General features: G+C 55.0%; 1 protein-coding gene across 1 annotated transcript in view; it reads left to right on the top strand.

Annotated features, from left to right (window-relative positions):
* Positions 1-1,053: 1,053 nt before the first annotated feature.
* Positions 1,054-15,660, top strand: part of LOC136993639 (ubiquitin carboxyl-terminal hydrolase 17-like protein 6) — a 37,156-nt gene continuing 22,549 nt past the window's right edge. Inside the window, exons 1-3 of the mRNA XM_067307956.1 lie at positions 1,054-1,460; positions 2,864-3,054; positions 4,330-4,443. Of these exons, the coding sequence (XP_067164057.1) occupies positions 1,054-1,460; positions 2,864-3,054; positions 4,330-4,443 (712 nt within the window). The remainder of the gene's footprint in view (positions 1,461-2,863; positions 3,055-4,329; positions 4,444-15,660) is intronic.

The following is a 15,660-nucleotide window of genomic DNA, read 5'->3' as shown; positions in this document are numbered from 1 at the left end:
ACCTCTCGGAGGGGCCGAGGGTCCCACAGCGTTGGCATTCCCTGTGATACAACAGAATGGCCAAGGGAAATGGGAGCCACATGATTGGAAAATCTTGCAACAAGCTCGCACTACCGTCTCGACCTACGGAGTAAAATCCGAGGCAACGAGGCAGATAGTGAGTTGGATCTTCTCCGCCGACCTCATGTGTCCTCAGGACTGCAAGAACTTAATGAGACTGTTACTCACCCCGACGCAATATCTCCTATGGGCCTCGTCATGGCATCAGCGAGCCGCCAGTGAGGCAGCTCGCAGGCAGACGGAAGGGGATCCTCTCCGTGGAATAAGGACTGAGATGCTTGTAGGGGAAGGACTTTACGGTGACCTACAAGTGCAAATAACGTTCCCGCCGAACATGTTGCAGCTGTCCGCTCGGTTCGTGTTAGACGCATTTCTTGGTCTACCAGGATCAAGTGCTCCATCGTTTGGCAATCTGCTCCAAGGGGCTACAGAGAAATATAGCAATTTCATAGACCGACTGTGGGAAGCAGTCATGCAGCACCCTGATTTGTCTGAGGACAGCAAGAATCAAATGTTCAAGGTGTTGGCCTTTGACAATGCTAACAAGACCACGAAACAAACGTTGGCCAGCTTGCCCAAGGGAGCTGGAGTAGAAGAAATGCTCCTGAGGGTTGAGCGGGCTGAGGCACAATGACAAGGGAACACAGTTGCTGCTGCGGTCCAGGGAGCAGTCCGAGAAGTAATACAACCGCTAGCTGCGGTGGTGCAGCAGAAGCGGACCCGAGAGCCCAGAAGGCCTGGACAAGCGCCGGGACAACCCTTCTGTGCGAAGTGTTTTCGCTGTGGGGATTTAGGACATGTGAGATCCACTTGTCGCTCTGCCGTCTGGTGTGATCACTGCCAGAAGAACACACACGCCATGAAAGCCTGTGCGGGAAACTGGAAACCGAGCGCGGAAGGAGGCTGCGCGCGGACACAAGTGAATCCTCAAAGAGGGGCGCAGGTTTTCTACAACAACACCAACCCGCAACCCGAGGGAGCTTGGGAGTCGACATGGAGACCACAGTAGATGTCACTCTCATTGACTCCACTGTCCAGAAAATCCCCAGCAATGCGATAGGGCCTCTCTTCCATCAGAACAGTTCCATTGGAGGATTGTTGTTAGGCCGGTCTTCCGCCGGTATCCGAGGACTTATTGTGTTACCTGGAGTAATCGATGCTGATTACATGGGTCGCGTTCATATCATGGTCTACACTGTTTGCCTGCCTGTTTTCATTCCTAAAGGTAGCAAGATCATGCAAATAGTCACTTTTAGCAATCCATTGGGCCGTTCGCCGCAACCCCACCTCTATCGAGGTGACCGTGGTTTTGGATCTACTGGTCCTGCCATCTGCTTCACTACAAGAATGGACCGACGTCCCACAATGAGTGTTGTCATCTCACAACATGGTATATCAACGTGAGTTGAAGCAATGCTGGATACCGGGGCTGATGTTACAATCATCAGCCGAACCATATGGCCTGTAGGTTGGCCGGTAGAACTGCCAACGTCGTCCATTGCGGGCGTTGGAGGACAGTCTACCCCTCATATTAGCAAACAACCAGTACATTTGCAATTTCCAGAGGGTCAACAAGCCAGTCTTAAGGTGTATGTATTACCTCTACCTGGGACATTGGAGGCCTTAATTGGCCGAGATGTTTTGAGTCAGATTGGAGCAGTGTTAACTACGAAGCCTTTTTAGTCCTGGGCACTGGGGAGCAGTCGCCCAACCCGCCGCTGACTTGGAGTACCAATGAACCCGTGTGGGTTGACCAGTGGCCCATGACTGAAGAGCGATTGCAAATCACCAAACAACTGGTCGCCGAACAGCTCACCTCCGGACACATCAAGCCTTCTGTTAGTCCATGGAATACACCCATTTTTGTCATCCCAAAGAAGAATGGAAAGTGGCGACTCTTGCATGACCTCCGCAAAGTCAATGAACAAATGCAATCTATGGGAACGTTGCAACCCGGGATGCCATCACCTAGTATGCTACCAGACGGATGGCACATACTGATAGTCGATTTGAAGGACTGCTTTTTTGCCATTCCTTTACACCCTCAAGAAACACAACGCTTTGCCTTTTCTGTGCCAACAATAAACAAGGCTGCACCCGCGGAGCGTTATGAGTGGGTTGTTTTGCCGCAAGGAATGAAAAACTCACCGACATTGTGCCAACTTTATGTTGCATGGGCATTGCAGCCACTTCGAAACCAATGGCCGGACACCATAATCTATCATTATATGGATGACATTCTCTGTTGTCAGGAAAAGTCTTTTACGGAAGAGTCATTACAACAGCTAAGCGACATTCTATCTACAAAGGGACTTATCATTGCACCAGAAAAGATCCAACGCACGGCTCCATGGAAATATCTTGGATGGTCCATTGCAGAGTCTAAAATTCGACCCCAGAAAACAGAGCTCACGACTCAATTATGTACCTTGCATGATGTCCAAACCTTACTTGGGGATATTCAATGGGTGCGGCATTGTGTTGGTATCTCCAACACTGATATTGCACCCCTAACGGCTCTATTGCGAGGCACAAATCCTGCTAACAAAATTACCCTGACCCCTGGGCAACATGTGGTGTTACAGCGTATTACACAAAAATTACATTTGTCATGGTCTTCTCAACGTCTCATAAGCTTACCCGTATCCTTGATCATATGTAATGGGAAAGATTCACCATATGCAGTCATCTGTCAGTGGCAAAACAGAAGTGGGGAACCTCTCCTTCCTATTCTGGTCGATGCCACTGCCAAAAGCAAAAGTCAAAGGGATGTATTTAATGTTTTGGAATGGGTGTTTTTAAGCGTACAACCAAAAACGAGTATCCAGACGCGAACCGAGGCAGTTGGCGAGTTGGTACGCAAGGGACGATCAAGAATCATAGAGATCAGCGGTCAGGAGCCAGATAATATTAGTATACCTGTCGGCGCCGCTGATATAGAATGGTGGCTTCAGAATGATATAGCCATCCAAGATGCTCTGTTAGGCTACAGCGGTAAGATACACTCACGACAACCACAGGGAAAGCTGTGGCAAGTCTTAAAGAGAAATCAGTGGCTAGAAAAATCCAAAGTAAGTGAGAAACCACTCCCAGATGGTGTCACCGTCTACACGGACGCAGGCAAGCGCTTGCGGCGCGCAGCGTGCGTGTGGAGGGAAAGTAACCAATGGAAACAACATATTATGGAAGGACAGCCCCGGGACTCTCTTCAGACCCTGGAATTAACTGCAGTAGTTTGGGCTCTAACTAATTGGTTAAATACCCCTCTAAACGTAGTGACTGACTCGATGTATGTAGCAGGGATAGTGCCACGATTGGAGGACGCTTTAATAAGGGAGACAGCTAACCCGAGATTGAGAAGTCTGTTTATCACATTGCGGTCTGTGCTTGGTCAACGAACAGCGGCTTGCTGTGTTATCCACATTCGTAGTCACCAGCTAGACGTGGGGCTAGGCCAAGGCAATCAGCTCGCTGACAGCCTGGTTAGCTCAGTGTGTCATTTACCTCCTATGGATAAGTTTCAGCAAGCTAGGCAAAGTCACGACGCGTTCCATCAAAACGCCAAGGGTTTAAGAAGACAATTTGGCTTGACAGAGAGTGAGGCCCGAGGTATTGCACAGGCCTGCCCAAGATGTGGGAACCATGGCCCGGGTATTGGGCTAGGAGTAAATCCAAAAGGGTTGAAGGCTCTAGAATTATGGCAAATGGATGTCACACACATCCCAGAGTTCGGGTGATTAAAATATGTACATGTAACCGTTGATACCTTCTCGAAGATGATATGGGCAACTGCATTACCCGGTGAAAAGGCACATCATGTGTGTAAACACCTGTTGGCCTGCTTTGCCGTGTTAGGCGTGCCTGAGCGCATAAAAACGGATAATGGACCTGCCTATGTCAGCCAAAGGCTTAGGGCGTTTTTATCTCAATGGGGGATTGATCACGTTACGGGAATTCCACGCCTACCTACCGGGCAAGGGCTAGTGGAACGCACCCACCAAGTATTAAAGGACTACCTCAGGAAGCAAAAGGGTGAGGAGACGGACGTACAGCAGAGGCTGCACCGTGCGCTCTTCACCCTGAATTATCTCTGTCTCATGGGCGATCGTGAGGAACCCCCGGTGATAATCCACCACCAAAATCTTAAGTTTAATAACACAACAACGTTACCGCAGTTTAAAGTAATGTAAAGGGACCCAGTCTCTGGAATATGGATTGGGCCCGCCCCTGTTGTCTTTAATGGTCGAGGTTATATGTGTGTCTCCACAGATCGTGGTCCAGTGTGGGTACCCAGCAAGAACGTGAAGCCTGCCTTGCCTCACCATGGCTCATCCAGCAAACAGAAGGATGAGGATCCTGATTCTGGGGATACTGTTCCCAGTGGTAATGACTCTCCACAAGATTGAGCCCAGACAAAATATGTGGGTTACCTGGGCGAATGAAACAGGGCAACGCGCCTTTTGCTTATCGCTAGCTTCTGCTACCCAACCCTTTAGAACCTGTTTAATGGGAATACCTGGCTTTCGCGCAGAAGCGTTTGGCAAGTATAGTAGAGCAAACTGCAGCGAGGGCATCCCTGCCAGTAATTGTAGTGCCATGCTTATTAATGCCTTAAATGTTACACTGCCTTGGGATCCTCAAGAACTAAATTTGTTGGGATCAATGAGAATTGGGAACTCTACAAAGAATTGGACACAAACCTGTATATACTTTGCAGGAGCTTACCTCCGGGGCGCAGGGGCGTATGACCCACGTAATTGGTCAGCATGGACGAATGTTACCCCCACCGCAGGATACTATACCTATCAGGGAAGGAACCCCTTTTGCGGCACCAATGATTCGGCTAAATACCGTAATGAGGTACCTGTCCTGGTTCCCACGGCCCTTGGGGCCTACGGGGGAGGCTGGTCCGGACAGGGGCCTCACGTATGGAACAATGATACCCCGAAGGCCTTGCCACCAGACGTCTTTTTGATATGTGGTGACAGGGCCTGGCAGGGAATTCCAAAAAACGTAATGGGTGGTCCCTGTTATCTTGGCAAATTGACACTGCTGGCACCAGATAAAAATTGGTGGAAAAATATAACAGGGAACAGGACCGCCACCCGTAGTAAACGGGCGGCCGTAGGGCTTTCACCAGATTGTAATGATAAGGTTACCCTACTCAGTCCTACTGAAAGAGTGTTTTTGTCTCTCTTCATGCCTGGGGCAGCAGCAGGCAACACCTTAAACCAAATAGGTCGATTGGCTTGTTGGGCAGAGAAGCAAGCTAACATCACCACTGAGGTAATAGAGAGCCTGTTAGAGGATCAAAGTAGTCTGCGTCATGCCGTTCTGCAAAATAGGGCTGCAATTGATTTTTTGTTATTAGCTCAAGGTCATGGTTGTGAGGATTTTGAAGGTATGTGTTGCATGAATTTGTCTGATCATGGTAAATCCATTCACAAACAGTTGCAGTGGTTGAAGGAGCACGGAAGTAAAATCCGTCAGAACCATGGGCTATTAGACGAATGGCTAACTAACCTGTTTGGAAATCTACCACAGCGGCTAATAGGGTTGCTTACTGAAGGCTTACGCATCTTAATAATCCTTGTAGTTATAGGTTTGTGTTTATGTGTAGTATTAAGCTGTATTAAGAAAGCTCTGCTGAAAGTAGTGAACCAAGCCTGGATTGCTCAAAAACAAGAAGGGGGAATTGTGGAAGAATGGTTAAGTGAAAAGGGGCATGATCTCTTAGAAGTGAGCAATCCTGTCTTCACGATGGAAGGAGGGCCCCACATCTATGCGAGCAGTCCTTGAAGTGGCCTTGAGCACTACAAAAGAAGGCATTCACAAACTGGTAAACAAGTCAAAGCGGAACCAGGTTCCATAAATGTCGACAGACTTCTCCACGTGAACAGCAATCCTGCACCAATCGTATACCCGCTTTAGGCGCGTGAACAGAGATTGTGAGCCAATCATATAGCTATCGCTAGCACATGTTCTTATTGCCTGTCTTCATATACTCTGTGAGAACTTGAATAAAGGGAGAACGATCATACTCACATTGAGACTCATCGTTACTCCGGGTCCGTCTCCCACTCCGACAACGCAGTACTTTGCCAGGTGTTGAAGGCACTCAGCGCTTTGCCAGGCGCCGAAGGCACGCAGCGCTCTAGGAGGCGGCGAGGGCACACAGTGCTTTGCTAGGCGGCGAGCGGACGTGGAGCTTTGCTAGGCAGCGAAGGGTGAGGACGCTTTGCTAGGCGCTTTGCTAGGCGGCGAAGGCACGAAGTGATTTGGGAGGCGGCAAAGGGACACGGCGCTTTGCCAGGCGGCGAGGGCGAGAAGGCATGCAGCGCTTTCTTAGGCGGCGAGGCGGCGAAGGCACACGCTGCTTTGCTAGGCGCCGAAGGCACGCAGCGCTTCCTTCGTTTGCGAGGCAGCGAAGAGATGGAGCGGTTTGCTTGTTGGCCAGGCAGCGAACAGGCGCCGTGCTTTGCTTTCTGCCAGTCAGCGAATACACGCAGCGGTCTGCTTGTTGTCGAGGCACTGTACAGATGCAGTGTTTAGTTTGCGAGGCAGCGAAGAGACGCGGCGGTTTGCTTCTTGGCGAGGCAGCGAAGAGGCGCAGCGTTTCCTTAGTTTGCGAGGCATGCAAGAGATGCAGCGGTGTGCTCGTTTGTGAGGCGTCGAAGAGACGCAGCAGCTAGTTAGTTGGCCATGTGGCGAAGAGACGCGACGCTTTGCTTTTGGCGATGCAGTGAAGAGACGCAGCGGTTTGCTTGTTGGGCAGGCAGCGAAGAAACGCAGCAGTCTGCTTGTTTGTGAGACAGCCAGCATCCACAGTGGTCAGTTATTGTGCGAGGCAGCGAATGACTGCAGAGCAAATCACTTTGTCCCTTTGCCGCCTCGCTGCCTAGCAAAGCATCGTCTCCCTTCGGCGCCTAGGAAAGCTCCGTGTGCCGTCGCCGTCAAGCAAAGCGCCATGTTCTTTTTTCGCCTAGCAAAGAAGTGCCTGCGTTCGGCGCCTCGCCGCATCACAGCCTAGCAAAGCGCTGCGTGCCTTCGCCGGCTGGCAAAGCACTGCGTGCCTTCGCCACCTCGCACACTGCTGCGTGCCTTCGGCGCCTAGCAAAGCAGCGCATGCCTTCGCCGCCTCGCCGCCTGAGAAAGCGCTGTGTGCCTTCTCGCCCTCGCCGCCTAGCAAAGCGCCGTATCCCTTCGCTGCCTTGCCGTCTAGCAAAGCTCCGCGTCCTGTCGCCACCAAGCAAAGCGCCGTGTTCCTTCGGCGCCTAGCAAAGCAGCGCGTGCCTTCGCCGCCTCGCCGCCTAGGAAAGCGCTGCGTCCCTTTTCGCCCTCGCCGCCTAACAAAGCGCCGTGTCCCTTCACTGCCTTCCGAATTGCTTCGTCCCTTTACCGCCTCACTGCCTCACACAGCGCTGTGTCCCTCCCTCCCACCGCCTGGCAAATGCCTGCCTCCTTCGGCGCCTCAGCACCTCGCCGCTTCGCCACCTAGCAAAGCGCTGCTTGCCTTCGCCGCCTCACACACCGCTGCGTACCTTCGCCGCCTCACCGCTTAGCAAACGCTGTAGTAGCGCTGAAGGAACACCGCGCTTTTCTAGGCAGTGAAGGCACGTGGCACTTTGCTAAGGCACGAGGCAGCGAAGCCATGAAGCAATTTGGTAGTCGTTGACAGCATACAGTGCCTTGCTAGGCGTTGAGGAGTCGAAGGCTTTGCTAGGAGCCGAAGGAACACGGCGCTTTGCTTGTTGGCCACAGTATGCGGAGCTTTGCTAGGCGGTGAAGGGAGACAACGCTTTGCTAGGCAGCGAGGCAGCGAAGGCACGCAGCGCTTTGCTAGGTGCTGAAGGAACACGGCGCTTTGCTAGGCGAGGATAGGAGGCGGAGCTCTGCTAGACGGCCAGGCTGCAAAGGGACTGGGCCCTTTGCTAGGCGGAGAAAGGAGACGGCGCTTTGCTAGGTGGCGAGGCGGTGAAGGCACACAGTGCTTTGGTAGGCAGCAAAGGAACACGGCACTTTGCTTGGCAGCAACAGGACGCGGAGCTTTGCTAGGCAGCGAGGCGGCAACAGGATGCGGCGCTTTGTTTGACGGTGAGGGTGAAAAGGGACGCACTGCTTTCTTAGGCGGCAAGGCGGCGAAGGCCCGCACTGCTTTACTAGGCGGTGAAGGGACGCAGCGATGTGCGAGGCGGCGAGAGTGCAGAGTGCTTTGCCAGGTGGCGAGGGGACACGGCGCTTTGCTTGGAGGCGAGTTGGCAAAGGCACTCAGCGCTTTACCAGGCGGCGAAGGGACGCAGCGGTGTGCAAGGCGGTGAGGGCACACAGTGTTTTGCCAGGAGGCAAGGGGACACGGCGCTTTGCCTGGCGGCGAGGCGGCGAAGGCAGGCAGTGCTATGCTAGGCGGCGAAGGGATGCAGCGGTGTGCGAGGCAGCGAGGGCACACAGTGCTTTGCTAGGCAGTGACTGCACGTGGAGCTTTGCTAGGCAGCGAAGGGTGACGATGCTTTGCTAGGCGGCGAGGCGGCGAAGGGACGAAGCGATTTGGGAGGCAGCAAAGGGACACAGTGCTTTGGTAGGCAGTGAGGCGGCGAAGGGACACGGTGCTTTGCTAGGCGGCGAGGGCGAAAAGGGACGCAGCACTTTCTTAGGCGGCAAGGCGGCGAAGGCACGCGCTGCTTTGCTAGGCGGCGAAGGGACGCAGCGTTTCCTTAGTTTGCCAGGCAGTGAACAGCTATGGTGGTTTGCTTGTTGGTCAGGCAGGGAACAGCCGCTGTGCTTTGCTTTCTGCCAGTCAGCGAATACACGCAGCGGTCTGCTTTTTTGCGAGGCACTGAACACATGCAGCATTTAGTTTGCGAGGCGGCGAAGAGATGCAGCAGCCTGCTTGTTTGCCAGGCAGCGTGCAGATGTATGGGCTAGTTAGTTTGCCAGGCCGGGAAGAGACTCAGTGGTTAGTTAGGTTGTGATGTGGCAAACAGACGCAGTGGTCTGCGTGTTGCCAGGTAGCGAAGAGACGCAGCGTTTCGTTATTTGTGAGGCAGCGAACAGACTCGACGGTTTGCTTTTTCGCAATGCAGTGAACAGGCACAGGTATTTGCTTGTTTGCGAGGCAGTGAACAGGCGCAGCGGATTTTATGTTCGTGAGGCGGTGAACAGATATAGCGGTTTGCTTTTTCACGAGGCAGTGAAAAGGCGCAGTGGTATGCTTGTTCGCCAGAGAGCAAACTGGTTCATTAATCTGCTTGTTTGTGAGACAGCGAACATCCTAAATGGTTACTCATTCCGTGAGGCAGCGAAGAGATGCAGCACTTTGCTCGTCCACCAGGTGGCATAGTGGCATCGTGGTTTGCTTTTTTGCGTGGAAGTGAAGCGAGGCAGCACTTTGCTAGCTGGCGAGGCAGTGAACAGATGTGGAGGTCAGTAAGTTTGCGAAGCAGCAAAGAGACCAGCGGTTTGTATTTTCAGGAGGCGGTGAAGAGATGGAGCGGTGTGCTTGTTTGTGAGACAGCCAACATCCACAGTGGTTAGTTATTCTGCGAGGCAGCAAATCACCGCATAGCAAATCGCTTTGTCCGTTCACCCCCTGGCAGCCTAGCAAAGCGCTGCCTCACTTCACCGCCTCGCTGCCTAGCAAAGCGCCGTCTCCTTTCGCCGCCTAGGAAAACTCCCCGTCCTGTCACCGCCAAGCAAAGCACTGCATACCTTCGTTGCCTAGCAAAGAACTGCATGCATTTGCTACCTCCCCGCCAAGAAAAGCGCCTTGTCCTTTGCCACCTAGCAAAGCAAAGTGTCCCTTTGCCACCTTGCCTCCTAGCAAATCGCCGCGTCCCTTTGCCGCCGACCAAATTGCTGCATGCTTTCGTCACTTCCCACTTAGCAAAGCGCCCTGTCCTTTCACCTCCTCGCCGCCAACAAAGCCCCGTCTCCCTTCGCCGCCTCACCTTCTAGCAAAGCGCCGAGTCCCTTCGCTGCCTCCCAAATCGCTTCATCCTTTTGCCGCCTCACTGCCTAGCAGAGCATCGTCTCCCTTCGCCGACTAGCAAAGCTCCGTGTCCCGTCACTGCCAAGGAAAGCACCGTGTTCCTTCGGCACCTAGCAAAGAACTGCCTGCGTTCGATGCCTCGCCGCCTAGCAAAGCCCTGCGTGCCTTCGCTGCCTCGACACCTAGAAAAGCGTTGCGTCCGGTTGGTGCCTCAGCGCCTCGGCGCCTAGCACACCGCTGTGTCCCTTTTCCCCCTCTCCATCTAGCAAAGCACTGAGAGCCTTTGACGCCTTGCTGCCTAGCAAAGCACCATCTCCCTTGGCTGCCTCGCTGCCTAGGAAAGCTCCGTGTCATGTCACTGCCTAGCACAACGCTTAGGGTGTGACGTGGGTGGTTTGAAAGTGATGCTTGTGTGACGTGGGAAAATCGAAGGTGACATGGGTGTGACGTGGGTGTGACGTGGGAAATTCAAACGTCACGTGGGTGTGACGTGGGTGGTTTCGAGGTGGAGTAGGTGTGCCACCCTGCTGCAGATGCTCCCCCACCCACCAGGGCTCAGAGGCAAGAACACTGGGAAGGCAGAGCTTGCCTCTGCATGCCTAGGGCAGTCCCTCCACAAGTGCCTGGCTCCCTTGCCTCCCCTCCCCAAGCCTACACCAGGTGTCCTCACACCTTAGCACTAGGACTGTGATGCTGCTGCAAGGGACGACTGTGATTGTGTCGTGGGTGATTCGAAGGTGACGTGGGGGTGACGTGGGTGGTTCAAAGGCGATGTGCATGTGCTGTGGGTGATTCGAAGGTGATGTGGGTGTGACGTGGGAAATTTGAACGTGGCTTGAGTGTGACATAGGCGATTCGAACGTGATGTGGGTGTGATGTGGGTGATTCGAACGTGACGTGGGTGTGACCTGGGAAATTCGAAGGTGCCGTGGGTGTGCCGTGGGTGATTCGAGCAAGACGTGGGTGTGATGTGGGAAATTCAAACGTCACGTGGTTTTGACGTGGGTGTGACGTGGGTGGTTCGAAGGTGACGTGGGTGTGCCACCCTACTGCAAATGTTCCCCCACCAACCAGGGCTCAGAGGCAAGAGCACTGGGAAGGCAGAGCTTGCTTCCGCATGCCTAGGGCAGCCCCACAACAAGTGCACGGCTCTCTTGCCTTACCTCCACAGGCCTACACCAGGTGTCCTCACACCTTACCACTAGGACTGTCATGCTGCTGCAAGGAAGGACGGTGGTGTGATGTGGTTGATTTGAACGTGACGTGGGAAATTCGAACGTGATGTGAGTGTGATGTGGGTGTGACGTGGGTGTTTCAAACGAGTCGTGGGTGTGACATTGGAAATTCAAATGTGTCGTGGGTGTGACGTGGGAAATTTGAACTTGATGGGTGTGTTACGTGGCTGTTTCAAATGTGCTCTGGCAGCTCTCTACTGTGAGGGCCACAGCTTTGAAAGCTTTGATGCAAGTCCATAGGCAGAAGGGATTTCCCTAAGTGCTCAGAAAGACCCAGGGAGGACTTACGGATGCCAAGAGAAACCCATCCCACCCACACCAAACCCACTGCTCTTCCCAGTGACCTTCCTGGACCCTTCGGCTGGGAGCTGGAGGGGTCATAGGGGCACTGCCACATCCCAGATTTGCCTCCATTAGGCCTTCATTGTAATCACTGATTACAGGTAGACAGAGGAAATGTGCAGGTGGCTCTGATGCCATGTAAAGCCTTCATGTGTTTTATCAAGCAAAAAAGCCAAGCGCTGACACCAGGCCCCTGGGAAAGGAGACCCTTTGCCCCATGCGTTGCCCAAGGCTCCTCCTGAGGGCAGTGTGAGGGTGGGGACGTGCAGTGCCAAGTGCAGGACAATGATATGACACCTCTCAGGGCCCCCTGGGGGGCCAGGGGTCAATGAGGCCCCCCCCAGTGTGTACTCGTAGGCCTCGGTGGCAGAGACAACAGCCATAGCCAAGAGCACAGAGACCTCAGTTCTGTCAGGACCCTTCAGCCTTGGCAGTGCCCTTTGGCCGTCTCCACTCCCCCACTGCCTGGCCCCTAGCCCTCCCCAAACATTGTATCCGTCTTCAAGAAGGACAGGAAAGAGGATCTGGGGAATGACAGGCTGGTCAGCATCACCTCGGTCCCTGGGAAGCAAATCTTCCCGGAAGCTAGTTCCAGCCACATGAAGGGGTTGGGAACAGGCAGCAGGAAGTCATCAAGGGCACGTTGTGCCTGACCAACCTGACTGCCTTCTGTGATGGGATGACTCCAGAAATGGGGACATAAGGGGGCTGAAGGGAAATCTCTCTGCTCTTTCTCTGGACCTTCCATCTCCATGGCAGTGACCAACTGAGACCCCAGATGGCATGAGATGAGGTCACAGTGGGATGTGCCGCATCACAGGGAGGTCTCCCTGCTGCTGCAGTGATGCCCTCCCTTCCCACAGCTGCCCTTTGGAGCTGCTCCACGGCAAGCAGTGGGGACAGGAGGCAGCAGGGCCACACTGTGGCCCCTCGCCAACACGCACAGCAGCAGGAGCATGTCTGAGAGCAGTTTTGGGTGATGAGATGGGAAGAGCATCCTTCTTCCCCAGCTGGAGAGGCAAGACAAGGGCAAAGGGGCAAGCAAGATGGAGGACTGCTGGACCCATACCATCAGCCTGGACAGCAGTTCCTTGTTCCCAGTGCTCGTGCGGCTCTCCACCAAGGGTAAGGGCTTCGGGAGCTCCTTCCCGAGGTGTCGCACAGAGACTGTTAACTGCAAAAACTGCTGTGGTTCCCGGGCTGTGGGGGTGGCTGGACAGGGCTGGGGCTGCTGCGAGAGCCCTGCCTGAGGGTCCCCTCTGGCTCGGGGGACGATGTGGCAGCTGGGACTCCTGGGTTGTGGGGCTGGGGCTGCCCTGAGCCCCAAGGCTTCTGTGGCGTTGGGGGCAATCCATAGCCAGGTTTCCCTGGGAATGGGTCCCCCTTTGGGATGTGGCTCTGGGAGGAAAGGGGCCTGCATCCCAGAGGCTGGGGTGTCCTGCAGCCAAGCGGGGCTCTCCAGAGCCTGCTGCAAATGCCTTTGTTGGAAAGGGATTCTTCACCTTGTAAAGAAGAGCCCCCAAGCGGGGCAGGAGGGGTGAGAGGACACCGCCCTGCCCTGGGGGCAGCAGGACGCTGCCTGCGGGCTCCGGCGCCCCGGCCATGCCCAGGGCCCCCACGCCGGCACCAGGGCTGCCACCAGCACAGGCCCCAGCGCTGCCCCCCCCCACGCCCGCCACGGCCCCCAGGGCGCAGGGCAGCGAGCAGCCCCGCAGGGCCCCTGCGGGAGATCCCAGCCCCGGCGGAGCAGCAGTTGCGCCCCGGGGCCCCGCACTGCCCGGCCACATGGCGCCGCACTGCCCCCAGGCCCCGCCACGCCCCGGCCCCGCGCTGCCGCCCACAAGATGGCGCCCGACCGCGGGGGGAGGGGGCAGAGAGGGCCGCCAGGGCAGGAGGGCCCAGCGTTGCCATGGCACCGCCCAGTGCAGCCCTTGGCTGTCTATTGGCTGGCATGAGGAGGAGGGCGGGGATGGATTTCACTGATGGCTCTGCCAGCCAATTGGAGCCCACCATGGGAAAAAAAAGCGACGTGAAAGAGGAGCTGGAGCAAAGCAGGCGAGAGGCGAGCGGGAGAGAGAGCGGTGGCGAGGGCGTTTGGTGGGGGCTGCGGGCGCGTTCAGCTGCTGGCGGATGCCGCGGTGCTGGTGACGGGGCTGCTTTGCTGCAGGAGCTGCATCAGGGGCTGGTGGGGCCGTGAGCATGGCACAGAGCGACCTGGGCCAGAGGGGGGAGCTGCCCTGCAGCCAGAGGTGCCGGCCTGCCGTGAGCAGCTGGGCCGGGGTGGCTCGGTGGGGTTCTGGGTGCAGGAACCTTTGGCCCTGTGGTGGGTCTGGGATCCATGTTAAAGTGTTTCCCTGAGCTGCTGCTGCCACCGCAGCCCCAGGTGCTGCTGCGAGCTGCGTTTGGGAGCTGCTGGGCCAAGTGTGAGCAGGCTGCTGGTGTCGTCACGAGGTGCCCTTCCCAAGGGCGTCTTTTGTTCTGAAAAGTGCACTTCCGAGTGGCTCTGAGAGAGGCTGTCCCGCGTGTGATGCCGTGCCTTAGCCGTTGTTTTTGCTGCAGGCCTCTTGCTTCGCCCCGAGACCTGTGAGCCTGGCAGCAGCCTGAAGGGTGTTTCGAGAACAGCTCTGTAAGTGTGAGCTGTTTTGCTTGTGAAGGGCCTTGAAAGTTGATGAACGACCAGTGCTTGCACTTGCCATTGTTGTTTCCGTACTGCTAGGTCAGGGTGAAGAGTTGGTGAATTGTGGCTTTGCTGGTTTCCCCAAGCCGGGCCAGGATGCCCTGGCCTGAGTCCTTCCGCATGTCTCAAACTGTCAGGGCATAAAATAGGAGCATGCTGGTTGTCCTCGACGCCCTCGACGCGTAGAGGATTTTCTGGGTTTGTTCAGCACTGGGGAAGGAGCTAGACTTCTGGGTTGCAGGAAGTCTTCTCCCTCTGACTGGGCCATGAGGCCCTGCTGTCTTCAGGTTCGTAATTGCTGCTCTCATGCAATCCTGCCACTAGAAAATGTTGCTAAGAATTACTGGTAGGCCTTTCTGCCATTCCTAAGTGTCCTAGACTAGGTGTAGGTGTCACCTAGGCCAAAGCTCATCTTTTTTTGGGGTAGAAACTGGTCCGTAATGGGTGTTTTGCTGCACTATGAGCATTGAGAGGAGCACGAAGTGAGTGAGGGTGGCCATTCAGTAGGTGGCTCAGCCTTGGGGGAGGGCATGGGGAGCTGCAGGTGGCAACAGGCACATGGTCAGGGTGTGGGTAGTGAGGTCATGGGTGTCTATGAGAGCCATGCCAGAAAATCCCCAGTGTCAAATGAATTCTGTGTAAAAGTTGCCGATAGGCCTGGAGGAGGCACGTGAGTCGGCCATTGCTGATGAGGTCACTTCTGCCAGAGTATGTGATAGGGCAGCTGGAGGAACAAGGCTTGGCTGTTGATTATGAGGTCCCTTCTGACTGCTGAACTGTTTGGAGAGCAGCAGAGATGTGGCTGGAAAGGTGACTGTGAGGTCATTCCTGCCTGAGCAGTTGATAGGGCAGCAGCAGGTCCGTGGCTGGGATCTGTGTTTTTGAGCTTATTTGTGCATGAGGTGCTTGCTGCTAAGGCAGGATTTGTCTCATGGCTGGGGAAGTTCTAGTGAGGCAATTTCTGTCTTAGAGGCTTCTAGGCCAGTGACAGAGACATGTCCGTGAAGGTGAGTGTGAGGTCCTGTCTTTCTGAGTCCCTGCTAGGCCAGCAGCAGGCAGTTAGGCACGGGCGTTGATTGTGAGGTCCCTTTTGTCAGAGTGCCTGGTAGGCCAGCAGTAGCTGATGGCTGGGGAAGTTACTTTGCGGAAACTTCTGCCTCTGAAGCCCATAGGCCAGCAGCAGGCACCTGGTGGGGGCATGCACTTGGTGAGGTCACCTCGATGTGAGCAGCTGCTGGGTGAGGAGAAGACACATGGCTTGGATGCTGGTGGTGAGGTCACTTCTGGGTTTGCTGAGTGTGCTCAGAGGAGGGCTTGACCCCTGCAGAGCTCTACAGCAATACAGAAATGCAACTAATCAA

The sequence above is a fragment of the Apteryx mantelli genome, chromosome 18 (assembly GCF_036417845.1).
Source record: "Apteryx mantelli isolate bAptMan1 chromosome 18, bAptMan1.hap1, whole genome shotgun sequence".
In the NCBI taxonomy this organism is placed as follows: Eukaryota; Metazoa; Chordata; class Aves; order Apterygiformes; family Apterygidae; genus Apteryx; species Apteryx mantelli.
The sequence above is the reverse complement of the archived record's forward strand: the minus strand, read 5'-3'. Positions and strand labels throughout refer to the sequence as shown.